General features: G+C 33.8%; 1 protein-coding gene across 3 annotated transcripts in view; it reads right to left on the reverse strand.

Annotated features, from left to right (window-relative positions):
* Window positions 1–19,704, reverse strand: part of LOC106469570 — a 40,256-nt gene continuing 20,552 nt past the window's right edge. Inside the window, exons 1-6 of one of the 3 annotated variants that reach the window (XM_022398126.1) lie at window positions 18,008–18,554; window positions 14,731–14,919; window positions 10,065–10,160; window positions 7,611–7,742; window positions 2,532–2,781; window positions 1–1,509 (exon numbers count right to left, since the gene is read on the reverse strand). In XM_022398126.1, the coding sequence (XP_022253834.1) occupies window positions 1,160–1,509; window positions 2,532–2,781; window positions 7,611–7,742; window positions 10,065–10,160; window positions 14,731–14,907 (1,005 nt within the window). In that variant the 5' untranslated portion in view covers window positions 14,908–14,919; window positions 18,008–18,554 and the 3' untranslated portion in view covers window positions 1–1,159. Of the gene's footprint in view, window positions 1,510–2,531; window positions 2,782–7,610; window positions 7,743–10,064; window positions 10,161–14,730; window positions 14,920–18,007; window positions 18,555–19,704 lie in introns of those variants that run through there. The other 2 variants (XM_022398127.1, XM_013930071.2) reach the window with 2 other exon arrangements.

Raw genomic sequence — 19,704 nt, forward strand, 5'->3', positions numbered from 1 at the left:
TCTTCTTCAGGACAATAATAAGTTGTACAGGAACACGGACGTTAGTGAAGTGTGGAATCACGGTGCATGATAAGTAGTTGATTCCAAACGTCACTAATGTTCGTGTTCTTGTACACTCCCCTTAAGGAGAGAACCGATGTTTCTTGAAATGTTTAGCACAGTTCCATTTTTATCTGTATTTACTTAACTAGTGTAAAAATGGGAAAGAAATAGTCTTTTTGTTATAAGCTGAATACATTTTTAACTTATTATTTTTTATGTTTTCTAGATGTTTAAGTCGTACATTTTCTAATAAGTAGCTAATCCACGTAATTTATTACAGTAATTATTTAACCTTTAAATGGTAATGAATAAAAAACAAAAATGAACGTTATATAACAAGATACAGGGCGTGGCGCGCACTAAAAATATTGCCATCAGATCAATGTAAATTCAATAGTAACAATAGTAATACAAACAAAGGTCATGGTCCTACGGTGGGAAGAGGAACTGGCCAGTCTTTCTTTTTAAAACGGTCTAAACTAAATATTTTGTCAAATTTTACACAGCAAGTTACATTAAAAATACTATACTTGATTTAAGCCCGTCTACAACCCCACTTATTGGGGATTTGCAGCAACGCTTTCGCAGCTTGCTACTATGTAACACTTTTTTTTAATTTTTTATAATGATTTAATTCCAGGTGTCCCTCGTGGGACAGAACTTCTATGTCTACGTAATGACTGGTGTACGTAAACATAAGACAAACTTTCCATATTAAAAACTTCCCAACATAATTAAACAGGAAATGTAAATTAATTGAATAAATCCCATTTTCTAATCATCTCTGTCGTTTGTTTGGGGAATACTACCCGCATTACATCATACTGCGATCATGTGGAACGAAGGACTTAAAGACAGTGTTAAATGAAATATTTTGTGCCTACTTTATCGTAACATTGGTTTATTAATAGTAGCTTTGTAGTTATTTCGCCAGTTTATCGCTGTGTAGTATGTAATGAAACAGCATATTTTTATATCATAATAACCATTCTTTATATTATATTTATAGACTAAGCTTAAGAGTGTAGATTTAGAGGCAATAGCGCCTCTATGCTACATAAGCACTGGCATTTTTAGTGAACTGACTAAATATCACAAAAATAAACTAGGATACAGATTATTCGCATGCGCAATGAGAAGGTGGACAGAAGCCTCCGCTGCAGTTGTTTATACACCAAACGTCCATTCCTGGTACTGTCTTCCAAACACTCACAGGATAGCATACTTTCCTCCTCCCATTAGGGTGCTTTACTAGCGGAGCTTTTGGTTTATTGGTGTGCCTTATATGAGGTCTGTGAGTAGGCCTCCAGATTCGTTTTGTGGGGGGAGGTGAAGGTTGTGGTTGTTGAGGTCTCACTGGCTCAAAGTTATCCCCCTGAATAGAGACATCAGCACAACCTCGGAAAGTTTCTTGTGGACCACATCCTACACTCTGCGAGCCATCTTCACAAGTGCCCCAGTTATTTCCTGTAAAGATTAGACCAGTCTGAGAAAAGAATCACATTTTTTGTGTTATCTTGCAAAATTACCAACTCAGATAAAAAACAAAACAAACGGGAGAAGCAAAGTTTTCTAGTTCAGTTTTAAAAACTGAAAACCTTGATCATAATTCAATAGTTAGGTATAACTTCGTGAATGTATTCATTTAAAAAGTCATTTTCATGAAAAAAGTTTTCGCTTTTTAAATACTTATCAACAAAGAATAGATAAGTTTGCAGAATATAAAGTACAACAATTATTTTTAAACACACAAATATATACTTTTATGTTTCAACTGTTTGTAATAACTTCAAAGACCTGGTAGTTAAGGTGCTCGCAATCTGTGGGTCGCAAGATTGAAACCCGTCGCCGAACATGCTCGCTCTTTCAGCCATGTTATATATATATATATATATATAACGGACAGATAGTCTTTTTATTTGATAGTAAAAAGTAATTAACTAGATGTCGGTGGGTGATGTTGGCTAACTGCCTTTTCTTTTGTCTATCACTTCAAAATTAGGGACGGCGAGCGCAGATAGCCCCCGAGTCGTATTGCGCGAGAATTCCACAAGAAAAACGAACAAATATTTGTAGAACATCTATGTAATAGTGACACCAATACACTTCATTAATATTATATTGTTAACCGAATTATCTTTGTAATGGTGACACCACATACTTCATTGATATTATATTGTTAATCGAATTATCTTTGTAATGGTGACACCACACACTTCATTGATATTATACTGTTAACCGAATTATCTTTGTAATGGTGACACCACACACTTCATTGATATTATATTGTTAATCGAATTATTTATTTTATCACGTTAACAGCTTTTTTTCGTGTTTTATTTTTAAATCAACATACTAGCCCTCCCGTGGCTCAGTGGTAAGTCCGAGGGCTTATAACGCTAAAAGTCGGGTTTCAGTACTCGCGTTGGGCAGAGCACAGATACCTATTGTGTATCTTTGTGCTTAAAAACAAACAAAAATCAACCTACCGGCAGTATAAGTCCATTGGAACACACACTGGGTGCAAGTAAGTCCAGAAGGGAGTCGTAGCTGGATTTTGTAAGTATCTGGTCGATTGTTAGGCACGATGTACTTGTAGCCAGATCCGTCCGCTAGGGCAAGAGGATAACGATCTAAACATTCCTGAGTAGCCACCTTTTTGGGATTATTATTGGGGCATAGTTTAAATTCGAAGAAACCTTTATGATTCGCTGTTAACTGCACCTTGGCTGTGATTTCCTATAAAACAGCAGAATTCAAATTTAAACATTTTTTTAACGCTCCAGTTTACTGTCTCTTTCAATTAGCCAGAAAAAAATTTTAAATAGAGGGAGAAAGATGTTAAACACTACAATAACTAAGAACGCACTCTGTTATATCAATCTATTCATCGGTAGTTGTAATACGATATTACAGTAAATACTTGCAGAGTTATAAAACTACTCATCCAGTGACTACAACACTGAACGTGACTTAATCAATGATTTAAGTTTATTGAGAAGTTTTGTTTCTTTGTAGTTAAGCATAGAGCTATACAAAGGGCTATCTGTGCTCTGCCTATCACGGGTATCGAAACCCGGTTTTTAGCGGTGTTAGTCCACTGTGCTACTGGGAGGGGGAGGTTATTTGATAAAGGAGAATGTGCTTGATATTGGTAAAAAACAGAACGTACATGGGCTGAAATATCGGGTAAGTTAGAGCTATTCGCAGCCTTTTAAATCAGAAATCAATAATAAATTACGTATTTTCATTCATTGTGATCCTTTATTCATTTATTAAATCAAATGATGACTAAAGACTACCAATTTAATAAGCTGCAAACAGAAGGCTGGAGAACAGAATCGACTTACCACTCGGTTATATAGAATGAAGATAATCACATTTTATTTATTCAATTTCACTTCATAAAGTAAGTGTACCGACTTCAGTGAAACTTTATGAATGTTATGAATGAAGTATTGTTTGACACTAGTTTTTTTAGAGTGATAGACAAGCACATGTAAGTTTGAAACATAATTCCAAGCATGTGAAGTTTCTAGTTTTAATGTGTTATGTAGTAGTAAACGATCAAGTTTGTTTGTATGGATCTATCATTTCTTATATGTGAAGTAAATACACAAGGGTTAATCTATAACTTTCACAGTTTGTATACAGCATCCGTTCAAATATAAAGCAGAACACATGTAGCCCCTGTGATCGAAGTTAAACTAACGTTGGCTATATATCTAAATAGTGTGATTTTTAGATCAGATATACCGTATTAATTTACCATTTATCTGAGGTTGAGTTAATTTCTTTACACGTTTTTCTTAAAAACTACACGATAACAAAACTCGCTTGTTCTTTTTCTTAGGTCTGTAAAGTGTGCTGATGCAAGTAAGATCCCTTAAATCTTCACTGAAATTTCAATATGTAGTACTCAAATTTATGCAACATATACGACTAATCAAAATGTAAAAAATTCAAGATAAAAGTGAATCACGCGGTACGTGTGTTTTAAAGACACCAGACACACAGTACTTTCGCTTTTTCTATACCTTATTTTGTAGTGAAGATCAGAGAAACCCTTCATTATGAACCATTTTAAAAGCATAAATATTTCGTAATGATGGATAAGATGAGGATGTGCAATATGTAGCCTTGTACACTTTGAAATCGTGTACGTAAAAGCACTTCTTTTGAGGAGTTGTGTCTGGGAAAAATAGATGTTATTGTATCTCACGAGCATTGATAACTTATCACATGTTTGTGAAGTCAAAGTTTATACTTAAAGCAAGCTTATGATTTAACTAATGTTGTTAGAAGACTTGTGATAACAGAATAAATCTTGCTTCCAGACAGCCTTCTCAGAATAATTATCAACATGAAAGGGTCTTCACAATCACTTCCCCGGGTTTTCATTCATTAATATGCATACATATTCAAGATTCTACTTTTTATTCTACTATGAGAAGAGGACGTAATCTTTTTTAAAATTATTGAAATAATAGAAAATGTATTAATCTTATCACCCAGTTGAAAATTGTGAAATATCCACAACTTGTGGACAACTGACCCTAACTTGCAAGGGCGTCATAACCGGTGTGGCAAATGGGGCGTTTGCCCCACTAATATTGTTTTGATCATTTTTGCTACTAAACGATATTATGCATCATAGATATTACCTAGTGGTCAAATATTGCCACAAATAAATTAATTTTAAGCCAAGTAATTGCACTTGCTGATTTGTATCTTGTGTGCAATCATTGTAAATCAAGTATTACATACAACAAACGCTATAAACTCAAACACATGCATAATAGTTAAATATAAGTATACAACGAAAATCGTTTCATTGCCTTGATGTTTTTCGTTTGTTTAGCAGTAATCTGCCGCTAGACGATTGTAATTTTGTTTCATGCCATAGTTTGTTTTTTCGTAGTGTCTATTGCCGTTTGAATGGCAAATAGTAACAAGATAGATAAAAACATGGGAATTTAAAAACCTGCAAAAAGGGATCATAAAAAAAGTAAGGAAACAAGGCTGGATATACTGTAGACATTATTTACTCAAACTACAAAACCATAGAATTAGATTTGATGGAGTCAAAATAGGGATTTGTAGTTTGAATAAATAATGTCTACATCATCTTCAGCCTTGTATCTTTACTTTGTTTTGTAACGATCCCTATTTGCAGGTTTTTAAATTCCCAATTTTTTATTTATATTGTTTGCTGGCCTTTTTTATGCTCAACTATTGGCAAAGGATTACTTGATATGGTAGCTAACTTTATACATTGTAATGATAATAAACCTAGCTAGTAGCTAACTAATACGGTCCATGAGAATTCACTGTAGCTATTGACTATTTGATAACATTAGTTCGAAATGTAAGATGTTAAGCCAGCTGGGGATTTTCATGGAAATTTGCTTGAGAAAATAATGAGCACTTATAGTTTCTGTGTAACAAAATTCTCTATATATAATGCATAACAATGGGCAAATATATGCATAGACTAAGACACAACCCTCCACTAAGGGCGTATAAAATTGTATCAGTAGAAATTTTAAAGTAATTATTCTACAAATGTGTGTAATAACATTTAATGTTATGTGTATTGAATTTTTTTACTCCTTCACTTCATACATAATATATGGGTTGGCTTCCTAAAGACACCGATTGTATAATGTTTAAAGCATTGAGTATATACATGTTACAGTCATTTAATGTTCATCTATTATTGTCTGGTAATTCCTGTTTCACCCTGAATTTAAGCTTTTTAGAGGAACATCTTATATTTGCAAGAAAACTAACTTACTTCAAGGCATAATTATAACATCGCTTACCCTAGAATTATGATGTTTTTAGCTTATGTTACATATACAAGAAATAAAACACTTTTCCATACTCCTACGACTTTCGCACTACGTTATTTAGTATTTTATAAAAGGTTTGGGTGCATTATACGAAGCCGTTTTTGTTGTAGGCTGGCGCGAAAATAATAATAATAATTACAAACGGGCCGTTTTGAGCGGATTTTCTTTTCCTTTTAAGTCTAAGATGCGTGCACTTTTTGTGCATTTTTCTATGTGTAAAACCGTAGCAGTCAATAGTAAAAGTTTTAATGTGTTGTTTGAACTGAATCTTTACTGTTTAAGGTGCTTTTTGCTCGAACATTCTATTAGGGTTTTGTGCAATTCCTTGTGATCTCTATTATGAACCACTATCGTGGTTTATGATAGCAAGCATGTTCAGTGAAACATTTGTTTTAGAAATCTAATACTTGTGTGAATTCATTTTTCATTTCTGTTATAATCTGTAATCGTATTTAACCTTAAGATGATAAAAAAAACAAATCTTATACTGATTGCTTTGCGTTATATAAACACAGTTAAATTATTGCAAAACACATCCTTTGTAATAATTATTCTCCAATGCACTCGCTTAACAAAGTGGGGATAGACACGGTCATAGCTTTTAGTTTAATGACATTTTATAATGGTTTCCCGTTCAACCATCGTAAATTTGCTTCTCAGGCCCCTGTCTTGATGACAATTAAAATAGTTTACAAGTTACAACAATTTTTCAATAAGATAAATATATAGACCAATTTGCATATTTAAACTTAATAAACTTTGTTTCTAAATGTCATTGAAAAATTTGTAACAAGTTACAGCAAAAAGGCTATTATTCAATTCTAGGTATTGAAAAATGAAACAAAAAATATTTTTCAATTCCATTGTTAAAATATGCAAGAGGAAGGCAATTATTCAAGTCCGCTATGGATAAGATGTAAAAGAAAGCTTGTTATTTGATTTTAGGTATTGAATAGATGTAAAAGAAAGCCTATTATTCAAGTGTTAAAAAAAAGAATTAGAAAGATCTGTTGTATTTGCTTTAGAGTTAAAAACGTTTTGTTGTCTCCACTTTAAAAAGAAATGAGAGCCCTTTCAACATACGACATTCACTAATAACGCGATAAAGCATGTTCAAAAATTTATCTTATGTGAACCCGTATGTCTTACTTTCATGTTGAAAACTTATTTCCAGTGTGATGATGGATAATGAAAAACAACTTCACAGTGTTACATTACAGAAACAATGAAACAAAAATCTAATATTGTAACGCGACAATCGAGTTTCTTAGTACAGATTACGTTGATTATGCTTGATTTCAAGTTGAAATGAAATGAATATTTTTTTACAGTGCAGAAGTATTAAATATTCATGATATAAAGTAATATTTAATCTTGGTGATACCATGTTGTCCCCCCCCCCTCCCCGCTCAGTGGAAGGTCTGAGGGCTTGTAATGGTTAAAAACGAAACAAGAACAATTTTGTTTACTTATGGTAATATCATCCCTCGTTTCGGTGATCTAATTAAGAAGATATTCAAAGCACTTCGTTTTCACTCTCTCGTAATTAAACAATTTAGGCTCTTGGTGACAGCTCATTCTGGAGTGTGTATTTGGAGTTGTAATTTGTCGTTCAAACACATCAGCACGTTAAGGAAGATACTCAATAATACAATACTTAGTATTTTATTAAACGTTACTTTAATTCTTATAAATAACTTAATAAAACCTTACCTGTCCATTTTGATATTTTTTCACGATAATTCCTTTCCCGTAAATACCTCCTGCCTCATTTTTTCGAGGTTGTGGATCGTTCCATGCGTCTCCACATATTCCACATTTTCCGCCATTTCGTTTCCAATGAACCTAAAGTACAATTAGTTCACATAAGGAGTTCAACTATCAGCAGACGCTACTAACTAAAACATTCACAAGCTTTCTTCTTTATTGTACCTAAATTACATGTCCAATTTCTTCAGTATGTTCTATTTCATTCAATCTTTAACAAACTCGTGTATTAGTCTTCATCCAATGGTTCTAAAATTCAGATAGAGTTTTCCACAAGTAGCACGTTTTGACGTAATTTCAAAATGTCGTTGCTCTAGCTTTTGAAGGACTTAAATGGAACTATATATATTTTATTTATTTCCTCTGTTCACTAGTTTTGTTGTAATTCCTGTTAATAAGCTCTTGATAATTTGAAATTTACTGATTGTATTTTACACCATACACTAATGGTGGTGGGGCACACAATTAATTAAACCATGTTGATAACCTTATGTTTTACCTGTTACAACACCCAGTGTAAAGGACTGATAAAAAGAACAAAAACATGATTAACTGCAATATTAACGATATTTTGTATATATTTTTTGTAGTGTGACTCATGTTATTAGGAACCCTGCAATCAACAAAGTCATGAACCCATAAACAATTTGGTGCAAAAATAGTTTAGAAAACTGTGTTTTAAAAAGTTGATATGACATGAAAGCTATTGCTAATTCTAGGGTTAAGTACGAAAAACTAGGATAGTGCGTTTTAGGCCACCTAATATGCTCATTAAGCAATTACCCAGCAGATGGTTGACGGTAGACGGTTAGACATGGTTACTTACTGAAGGGTTTATTCTGCCATGCAGTTCACTGACTTAGCTTCAGGCGTTTCATATAAGAATATTGTTATAATATTATTCTTTCGTTGACGGTTCTTTTAAATTATGTGGTGAAAATAATTCAACCTCCAGTCCATGTAACTATAACGAATTAGCTTATTTCCTCCTTTAATGTTCCTACAGGCTTAAACACTTTAGTAACTTATAGGTAGGCCACGTTTACAAATGACGCTAAGTGTAACTTACTAGCGTGAAAAAACAAACTTACTTGTACGAAGTAATTCAATATGCGCGGTATCTAACAGAGATTCAAATACTTCACTAAAAATTAAAACACTCTGTCTGATTCACTCTACCAGCTAGAAAGAACTCTCTACAGTCTCAGTTATCTTCTTAATTATCCCTTTTCTTACGCTTTACCAAACCCTGTATATATATATAACCTACAATCAGATTTACTAGAAAACTCTGACGTCAAATCTTTCAGAATTTTCTAAGTGTTGTAGGCCTACCTTAATATTATAATCATAACGACTTTTCATTTTATCACTAGATGACTTAAGGTCATTCTCGGATAAAGTAATGTATGGGATCAACGGTGTTTCTCTGTATATGTCTCTTCTGAGTGACTATTTTCTAGATGGCAGTATAGAAGGTCCAATAACACTTTAAATTTTCTTCCGAACATTAATGACGACAGTATTTTGCCGCTTGTTTTATGTATTACTGTACAATAACTCATAAGTAACAGTGGAAGATCTTGTGTGGTAGGTGGTGATTACTAGCTGCCTTCTCTCTAGTCTTACACTGCTAAATTAGGAACGGCTAGCGCAGATAGCCCTCGTGTAGCTTTGCGCGAAATCCATAACAAACAAACAACCCTTTAGCACCCGGTGTTGTGGCTTTTCACATTCAGTGCGTATGGAAAGGCCGGTCTCTGTCAATAAATTTTATGTAAATTATCCGTTGGTGTCAGTGCCTGTGCGATAGTGCAATAACCTAGTCAAGGTCTAACTAACCTTTTTATTTCATAAAAATTTTGATTTGTAGCCTAATTTTCTTCTTGGCTGCTTGAGTGTATTTGGGTGTGAATGTGTATTTCGTGGGAAAGAAAGTTGCGTGAAGCACAGTTTTGACTTTTAGTTGTAAGATATATGTAGTTCACGCTGTGGGACTGAAGTCATTATTCAAAACCCTCAGCTAGCCAGTTTAAAAACTAATATATTTAGTTAAAGGGCCAATTAGTTTGAAAGATTGAATAATTAATGCTCAGGAAAGGATATTCTGACGACACTGAACAGTAGTTTTTTGTTTGTATTAGCGCAAAGGCTATTTGGGTTCTGTCTATCACGGAAAATCGAATCCCATAATTTAGTGTTGGAAGTTCGTAAATATATCGCTCACCAACTGGGAGATAACAATAATCGTTTTTTTACAGTTTATTCAGTTTTAATTTTTAACCACTAGGGAGCCACTAGATGATATTAGGGTATAGAAAACTTAAGCTGGCAAATAATATTGGGCAGTTAATATGTGTGCGATATTACATCTCGATAAGACTAATATTTAAATCTCACCTTTTTTTTTATTAATCCAATCAACCCACTGAGCGCGGTAGGCATTAGACGGAGTATAGTTTCAATGCTATTGTCCACCCTTCTTACTGGAAACCTCTACTGGGCCAGTAAAAAAGTATGTGCTTTAATTCATAATCAGTTGCTGAGAGAATTTTTGTTTTGGTAATATATACACATGTGTTGTTAAAAGTGTAACGCCAATAATTCGCTAAGTATTTCGGTCATAAAGTATACTAAAACTTTGATGTAATTAATTAAATTAAATATTATTATCATGGACTAAAGTTTTGATTTTATTGATTCATTAAATTTACTAAAAGCAGAGTATGCTAAGATATAGACTTCGCTAATACACTATCCATGCTGATCGTGGGTTATGCTAAAAATGACATCATTGAGTCACTAAGCACACTCAATGGTACTAAAGTCAGTAAGCACACTCAATGGACTGTAGTAAATGAAAAGAGTGATGTATAAGAAAGTAAAAGTGATCCTATTGAAGTTTACAAGATTTATATTATGTATCGATTGGATAAAGCCTCTGACTAATATATGTTATATTTTGAAGACATCAGAACGAGAAGACACAAGTTTAATATCTGAAAAAGACAGTTAGGACAGTTTTATTTCTATAAGAGGGTGAGTGTCTTAAGGCATGAATTGCCATAGACAATAATGGAGGGCGGCACTACAAAAGCTTAAAAGGGGGAATCCACAATTTCTTGAAAATAAAGAGTTGGCTTACGTTTTTTTTTGGAGGCTTTAAAAGACAAAATGGTCCTCTGTTGTTTGATTTTTTATGTACTTTATTGTTTAAAGAAATTTAAAAAATCAATTTTGTAAAAAAAAAAATACCAATATTGATTATATTGCTAGTAAAACTATTGTTCTCTATAGGAAATCAATGATAATATGGTTTCACAGTTTTGTAGAATCAGAGGTTGAAATTAACATAAATTATACAGAGACTGTGAAAAAAGCTGAATATGGAGTAAATGTTGCCTGACCTATATGATTGAAAGGAAAACTAAAAGTTTCAACCTCGCTTTATAAAGTATATCCGCAGAATTTGAATAGAAATTGTCTCAGCAGTAGCATTCTTCAACAACATGAAAGTTGAGCTTTGTCTTGAGACCTATTACCATGAGGAACTAGTCAAAAGTGAAATAATAGTATTTCTTATCATTCATATGACCTCTATGCTACCATTTCTCTTGGTATTTCGTATCTTTCATATGAGTTCTAAACTGTCATATTTTCTAATATATTAAAGCCCTCAATTAAACGGAATACTGTTTAGTTTATTGTTTTTTTATAAAATTTGAGATTATCAATATATGATTATTTTAAAACATGTTTTTTGGTAAACACAACACACAAAACAAATTGTAGACACGTTATTACTGTTCATAGAAATGCTCAAATTACAAACGTAATGTGCAAAATAAGTGTTATCAATTGAAAATGTAATTTACGTAGACAGATATTTAGAAACAGTGGGAATATAAACAAGAAAAATACTTCTATGATGATGGATACATTGGAAACAGCGAAAAATGTATGCAACGTTATAGCTGAGGCTTCATAGTTGCTACTACTTGTAGTTCAATGATTATATGTGAATCATTACTCTTCTTATCTGTGTAAAACACTGGAAGTAAGGATCAAATATTTGTATATAAAAGCAAAGTTGACAATAATTTCTAGGTGTTTGAAAAGAACGAGTTGTTGTTTCCGCTGGCGCTCACAACATATTAACCAAGACCTTGGAACATAATGATAATTATACCACAAGGGTGATCTAATGCAAACAGACATTTTCCTGGGAATGTTATCACACTGGATGATTCACAATATCATCCTGGGCTTGGCGGGTGCTAACCTCCTGAACTGAGTGTGTGACCAGACGCTGTACGAAGTTATCCAGTTAATTTGATCACTACCCAAACAAGATAGCAGGCAGAAAACATAATTATATTTAAGACCTTGATGATACCAGTGCTTTATGCATGATGATGGTAAATTGCATAAAGGCATTAAACATGTTTTTTATAATTATTTGGATGTGTTTTTATAGTGAGATCATCTCGATGTTACTACATGTACACTCATCTAGTTTCTCTGTTATATGATTATAGACTACTGTAAATATATTCTGTTAATTTCTGTGTTAGTGGCTGTAGGTACACTCATCTAGTTTTATAGGCTGTTGTTTGTTTACTTCACTAACTTTTGTACTAATGATTACGATAACCGGACGTAGCTAATTTTTGTACTAGTGATTATGATAATCGGACATAGCTAGTGTATGTACTAATGATTACGATAACCGAACGTGGCTAGTTTTTGTACTAATGATTACGATAACCGGACGTAGCTAGTTTTTGTATTAATGATTACGATAACCGAACGTAGCTAGTGTATGTACTAATGATTACGATAACCGAACGTGGCTAGTTTTTGTACTAATGATTACGATAACCGAACGTGGCTAGTTTATGTTCTAATGATTACGATGACCGAACGTGGCTAGTGTTTGTACTAATGATTACGATAACCGAACATGGCTAGTTTTTGTTCTAGTGATTATGATAACTGAACGTAGCTAGTTTTTATACTAGTGATTACGATAACCGGACGTAGCTAGTTTTTGTACTAATGATTACGATCACCGAACGTAGCTAGTTTTTGTAGTAATGATTACGATAACCGAACGTAGCTAGTTTTTGTCCTAATGATTACGATAACCGGACGTAGCTAGTTTTTGTAATAATGATTACGATAACCGAACATGGCTAGTTTTTGTAATAATGATTACGATAACCGAACATGGCTAGTTTTTGTTCTAGTGATTATGATAACCGAACAAGTTGGCACGCTCTTTAAACAGTGTGCATGCGTGTGTATCATTTGTGTCTCCACTTCATCATACACATTATAGTTTTCGTATAACTCCAGGGGCAACAAGCGATCGACCTATCTCCTTCTCTTTGAAGCACATTTTTGTGAAATATTGGGGAAGGAGGGGACAAAAGATATGTTGGCCTCTTAAACATTATTGGAAAGAGCCAAGCTATCCTCTCCGCAAATACAGCATAATTTTTAGTGAAATATTATTAACTGTATGGGCGTCCGCGGAAGGGCAAGAGCGGACAATTGTCCCCCTTATATTTCACCAAAAATTGAACGTATTATGATGTATACTTAACATCGTGGTTAAACTAAATATTTTTTTATTCAAACTGTAAATTTGTGTTTACGTTTAAGCACACATAACATATATTCTTTTAGTCTGTGGACTTACACTGTAAAAACTCACTCCCTGCATACGTGTCCTCACCCCCCTGAAAATATTTCTGTGAGCACCCATGTCTGATACAAAGTTATTTGCAGTTAGGAATGTAATTTTGTGCAATGTTATATAAAGCTTCTTTATTAGTATAGTTGTCCCTGTGTTAAAGAAGATATTCTTCAAAGTACTAGAAAAGTGTTAGCCCCATACTGATCAATACGATTATTCTATAGCACTCAGCAACTGAAATTTTATATTTGTGGAAAATCACGTATTTGATACATTGTGAGATATCAACCACAGAATCATATATATGTGTTAAAGTTAACATCTATATAATAAGATTCAGTGTGTCCCATAGCTCCTCCTAAACCGCTGGCCGCACTGACGCTTAAATGGTACCAAACGAATCGTCTTGGACCCGAGGTTTGCACAAAGGTACAATTTTTCGCCCCAGCTCTTGGAGAACATAGGGAATTCCCAAAAAATTATTATAAACTGTTGGATTAACCAACTTCTAAGTGGTGCCAAACAAATCGTCTCGGCCCCAAAGTTTGCACAAAGGTAAAACTTTTCACCTAACCCCTTAGGGAACCCGGGTATTTCACGAAAACACTTTTACGGGGATTCTCCGAAAGAGGACCCCAGATTTACCATTGATTTACATTAGACCACGTAAATATGTAGGCCTACTAATTACCATTCGTAACTTGGTTAAAGAAATTAAATTCGCATTATAGTGGCAATGATCATTAAACTGATAAAGTGCAAAATAGTAGTTCAAGCATAAAATGTGCAATATAGCGGTCCTGTTAATGTGGGCCTACATAGGCCTACGGGTTTATTATTTTCTTTACATTGTTAGTGACCAACTATAGTGACCTCTGTACTGATGATCAACATTGTTTAATTATTAGATATTAACAATACAGCCTTTGAGTACTGACAACTAACATTTTTGATGCTATTAGATACCTATTGTTGTTATTTCATTACAGATTATCAAACTTTTTTCTCTATATTGCGAGAAACTGTTGTTAGATGTGTACTAGCAACTAACACTTTATATTGTTAAATATCTACTATAATTATATATGTGTATTGGTAATTAACATATTTATATTGCTAGATATCCCAACACAGTTACATATTCTAACAATTAAAGCTTTTGACTATGTTAGATACTTATCTATTCTGAGAAACTGTTTGGATATTTTGAAATTTCAGATAAGAACTGGCCCTATTCAAGAAATATATATATATAACTGAGTTAAAACGTTGATGTTAATTTTGTTTTTTAACATTACTACACGTCTACTAGTTTAGAACCGTAAAAGAACTAATCAGAATATTGACATTTTAACAATCACCTACTTGGTAGCCTCCACAGAAAAGTTCGTGATCGTTATAATTAGGTGTAGTAGGAAAGCCATATCTCCACATGGACGACCTGGACGGTGGGTCAATCAACCTTCCATGTCCAGCTGAGTGGTCAACGTTGGTTATCATCAACAGGCACACAGTCAGGGAAGTAACACATCTCCAAACCATAGTATACGAGTTCTTAAAAAAGAAGATTAAAAATACTGTCTGAGAAATATTTTCATAGTTTCATATTTGTAATGATTTGCATCAGTTACTAACGATAGGATTGGAGTGTAAAGTTACATTCATAGTAGTCATTAACATGGCGAACGTACTTATTGCTTTACATTGCTATATATTGAGCTGGAAATTCTTTACTGTTTTTATTTAAAATAAAAGGTGAAACATATAACTAGATGTACTTCTGCAGGGTCCCCGAAAGTGTTCTGTTTCAAAAATAAATAAAACCAAAATTAAGAGTAACAAATATTTTTATTTGTTGCTTTTGAAGTTCATATGTTATGCTGTGTTGTAACCTACAGAGTCCATAATTCTTTTCGTGATCCATGGTACGAGCACGTTTTACTGATGTCATGGCATTACAAATTGCAACGTTAAGCGTCCCTTATGTGACGTCATTTTTAGTATCTACTGGCTGACTGACAGACAACAGACTACTGCATAGTAGTGCGAGTGGTTAAAACAGGTGACAAGTCCAGGCGGCCTTCGGTCCCCTTTCGGGGAAATAATATTACTATTTATTTAAAGATAGAATTCACTAACTTCAAAGGATCAAAGAGGAACATACTTATAATAATGTACAATAACATCACACCTAATGCGTAGTTAGAGACACACGTAAATATTACGTAGTTAGAGACACATGTAAATATTCACCAAGCTTAATACATACTCTACTTCTATCAACTTCCAAAATAATTTGGTCTTTAGCTAGGACCCAGTATTTAGCCATGTAAGATAGTTTACTCTCGTATGTCGGATGCTATATCAAACATCAGCTTGTGAAAGGGGAAGAGAACCGGTTACGTGATGTTACAACATTTACAAGCACGGGTACAGTATTTGAGTTTTTTTTTTTTTACTTGCTATAGCGAACATGTATTCATGTATGATTTGAAGAATATGCAGCATTGATGCTACTAATTTATTCTTCCGAACTATTCAGCTGACAAGCTGTTTAAAATCTTTAGTTTTAGTAATTCTATAACAGCTGACTGACCTCTGAACGAATACTCTGAAACTTATGACCAGTGAGTGGACAAGGCACCTAACGGCTTCAGAAAAAAAGTCAAACAAAACCAATGAAACAATGTAAGAGAAAAGTGATAAACGTTTTATATGTAACAAAGCAAACAAAAATTAACTTAAATATTTTAGGGTTATTTGTTGCATTCCAATGTACTTGTAGTTTTCTAATACATTTATATTTTCAAATTAAAAGTCTTCCTGTGAGCCAGCAGTAAGTTTCCGGATTCACAACGCTAAAATCCGGGGTTCGATTCTCCGCGGTGTACAGCGCGCATGCAGGCCATCGTGTAGCTTTGCATTAAAAACTACCAACCAACTTTCAAATTAAAATGAAATGTAAAGTTTTTATTACAAAAATAAGTCCACATCACTTCGAAAGTTAACTCTGATTCTCTGTTTCTTTTGAATAAGACCCTTATTTAACACTTAGCTTATAGACCAGCTATAATTATAAAATGAAACCAATTATGATCGAGTACTGAATTAGCTTATAAACTAACTAGATACCACTAAGTTCGAGTACTGGATTAGTTTATAAACCAACTATAATTGTAAAATTAAACCCATTGAACTGGAGTACTGGATTACATCATAAACCAACTGTAACTGTAATATGAAACCCATAGAACTGGAGTACTGGATTACATTATAAACCAACTGTAACTGTAATATTAAATTCATTAAGTTCAAATATTGGATTAGCTTATAACCTAATTATAAACCCATTGAATTCGAGTACTGTGTTAGCTTTAACCTAACTGTAACTGTATAAAAGCCATTAAGTTCGAGTATTGGATTAGTTTATAAACTAAGTATAATCGTAACATGAAAACCATTATGCTTAAGTACTGGATTAGCTTATAAACCAGCTGTATCTGTATAAAAATCATTAAGTTCGAATACTGGATTAGCTTATAAACCAAGTATATTTCTAATGTAAAACCCATTAACTAAGCCCAAGTGTTCAGTCAAGTTCACTCTTCAGGTTGTTGGTTTGTTGAATCGCGTAGCATATAGCAATTTAAAAGCAGGAAAGTGTGAAAGTTTATTTTGTTGTGAAGCGCAAAGCTACACAGTGGGCTATCTAGAAAGTGTGAAAGATCCTTGAACTCTGCACATGAGTAATTTTTAAAAACACATTAATATTTTGAGGTTTTGGCAAGAAAGATGTAAAAGTTTCAGGTGCATCGCTAGAGAACGACTATATTTATGAAACCCAACGAAGTGAACTGTTCATACATGCTACACGTGCAAGATTAATGATGAAGATCATGCACAAGGATATGAAGACATAAAAATGCTTACAATGGTTTAAAGTAGACAAAATATTGTTAACGTTTTAGAAATGGCTTCTTTTGCCGAAATTTCGTTCACTGATCTTGCTTTTTTTCATCTAATATTTAGCCAATTTCACTAGTCTAAATATTTCCCCACTTCTTCGTTATTTGTTTTAATTTTTGATCTACTTATTTATCAGGAATTTTACGATTATATTGATGATAGACCAGTTCCTTCATTTTCTACAATTTTAAACCGACCCAGATTGAAATACAAATATGTTTTCATAAATTACATCACAGATTGTTTCCAGTAAGCGCCTTTTCTCCTGTCAGTTCTGTCTCCGTCAAATATTTCAATGAAGTCTAATCTAAGTTGCAACATGCAAATATTTGCATGTTGCTCCCTACCCCTTTCTTAAGTTTACTTAAATAATGATGTATCAATATAGTATTGCAGGAATTCAGATAATTAAGGTTCTGAAATTTGGACAAAAATACTTCTCAAATAATTGTTGCGTTTCTTCTTAGCGCTGCTATAAGCATGTGGGCTCATATTCTGATATTCGGGGTTCGAGCCCTGCGGCGGATACGATGCAGATAGACAGTTTTGCGCTGAAACTAAACAAATGAACGATTGTTGCAGTATTTAGGCTAAGAGTGTTAAGAGTATATAATGATGTAACAAATACAAATAAGTTAAAGAAAGATTAAGCAAATTATAACTTGGCTATACTCACATGGTTTTCCTTCGTGTCTCAGTGGTGAAGTAACTATACAGATTTATTCGATCAGTGGTCTAAAAGTTGGGTTGCTCTAGATTCGACGAAGATTCTCACGTTTTTCCCATCAAGTGAAGAATGAATGACTGAGACAGTCGTTTTAAAGGGAATTTGGCTCAACCAACGACGGAAGTGGCGTATGAATGCATCCGCGGAACTCATTATTATCAGACTATGGGCGTGGGTCTCTTTCGTAATTGGTTTCTTGCGTATTATCTCATTTTCCGGTGTGAAATCAGAGATCTTTGTCTTTGACTGAAACATCTTATAGTTCAGCTAGTTTTAAGTTCAGAAACCAGGTTCAAGGGCATGTCGATTTTTAGTTATCTTTAACAACTAGTAAATTCCTGTACTCAAACAAATCTTGTTGAAGATGATAAAATTAAAAATTTCTCAAAGCAAGACTCGCAAGTGTCTTCGAACTTTAACATTAACTAAGTGCAAGCTTTGTGAGTAGAAAACATAAGCTAAACCATTCGGACTTTCTATGAACTCACTGGGGAGGAGGGGGGTTGCAGCGTGAAGTATGATGTAGCAAGTATTGTTTCCTTACACCACTGTCACGTGTTCTTAACTACGGTTTGCCATATTACTGCCACCAAAGGTGCTGTGAGGCAATCATGTGGAATGTTTTGGTATTATGAGTCATAAGTGACGTAAATACTTTCAGTAAACTGAGCACTAGGACAGATTGCTTGGTGGTCTTTCTTCATGGGTTAACTTTTGTGTGATCTATTTATTGTTCATAGAGAAAGGCACTTTTGACATTAAGCTAAGTGCTGTGTGTTATCTCCTGTAGTTCGTAGTTCGACGAACAGAATCTTATGTAAGGAAATGTATATAGTGAAGGTGACTGAAAACAGTGGAGTCATTTCCTATTTATGTTTTTCTTATGTGTTAACACATTGATGAGGTTATGTAATAATCTATATTAATATAACACTCAGTGGGGGGGATGAAAAAAAAGTCTCATGAAGACATGGGAAACGGACGGGGGGGGGTCAAATCCAAACCCCTGACTGTCAGTGTCACTCATCGCGGGGCTATAAAATTGTATGCCAGGTTTGGTGACAATAGAACCATCGGTTGGATAGTTATAGGCGGACACATATCCACACACACACTTACATAGTTTTGTTAAACAATAGCTTAGATAAATGAACCTCGTGACTTTCACTCCAAAGCCTTTTGAATAAGCTTAATTAGCTCCGTTTTACGAAGATACAGCCTGTTCGTGAAGTGAAAAAAGTTGAGAGACATTATGTATATGATGTTTTGAGTCGTGACGTAAATGTTTATGATGTTTTATCCTAAACAAGTAGATTCACAGAGTATGGCTTTAGTACTTGTACTGGAAAACGAAATATTTGGTGGACGTTTGATACAAAGACCAACAAGCGTTTTTATGTTGGCAACAGCTGAGATGATACATATTTCAAACTTTTTATCCTTGTAACAGCTGGGACGATATGAATAACACAACACGTTTTTATTCAAGGCAATGTGAATACCAAAACACGTTTTTATTTCGGTAACAGCCGGAACGATATGAATACCAAAACACGTTTTTATTTCGGTAACAGCTGGAACGATATGAATACCAAAACACGCCTTTATTCGGGTAGCAACTGGGATAATATGAATACCAAAACACG

Source organism: Limulus polyphemus, unplaced genomic scaffold (assembly GCF_000517525.1).
Source record: "Limulus polyphemus unplaced genomic scaffold, Limulus_polyphemus-2.1.2 Scaffold3550, whole genome shotgun sequence".
NCBI lineage: Eukaryota > Metazoa > Arthropoda > Merostomata > Xiphosura > Limulidae > Limulus > Limulus polyphemus.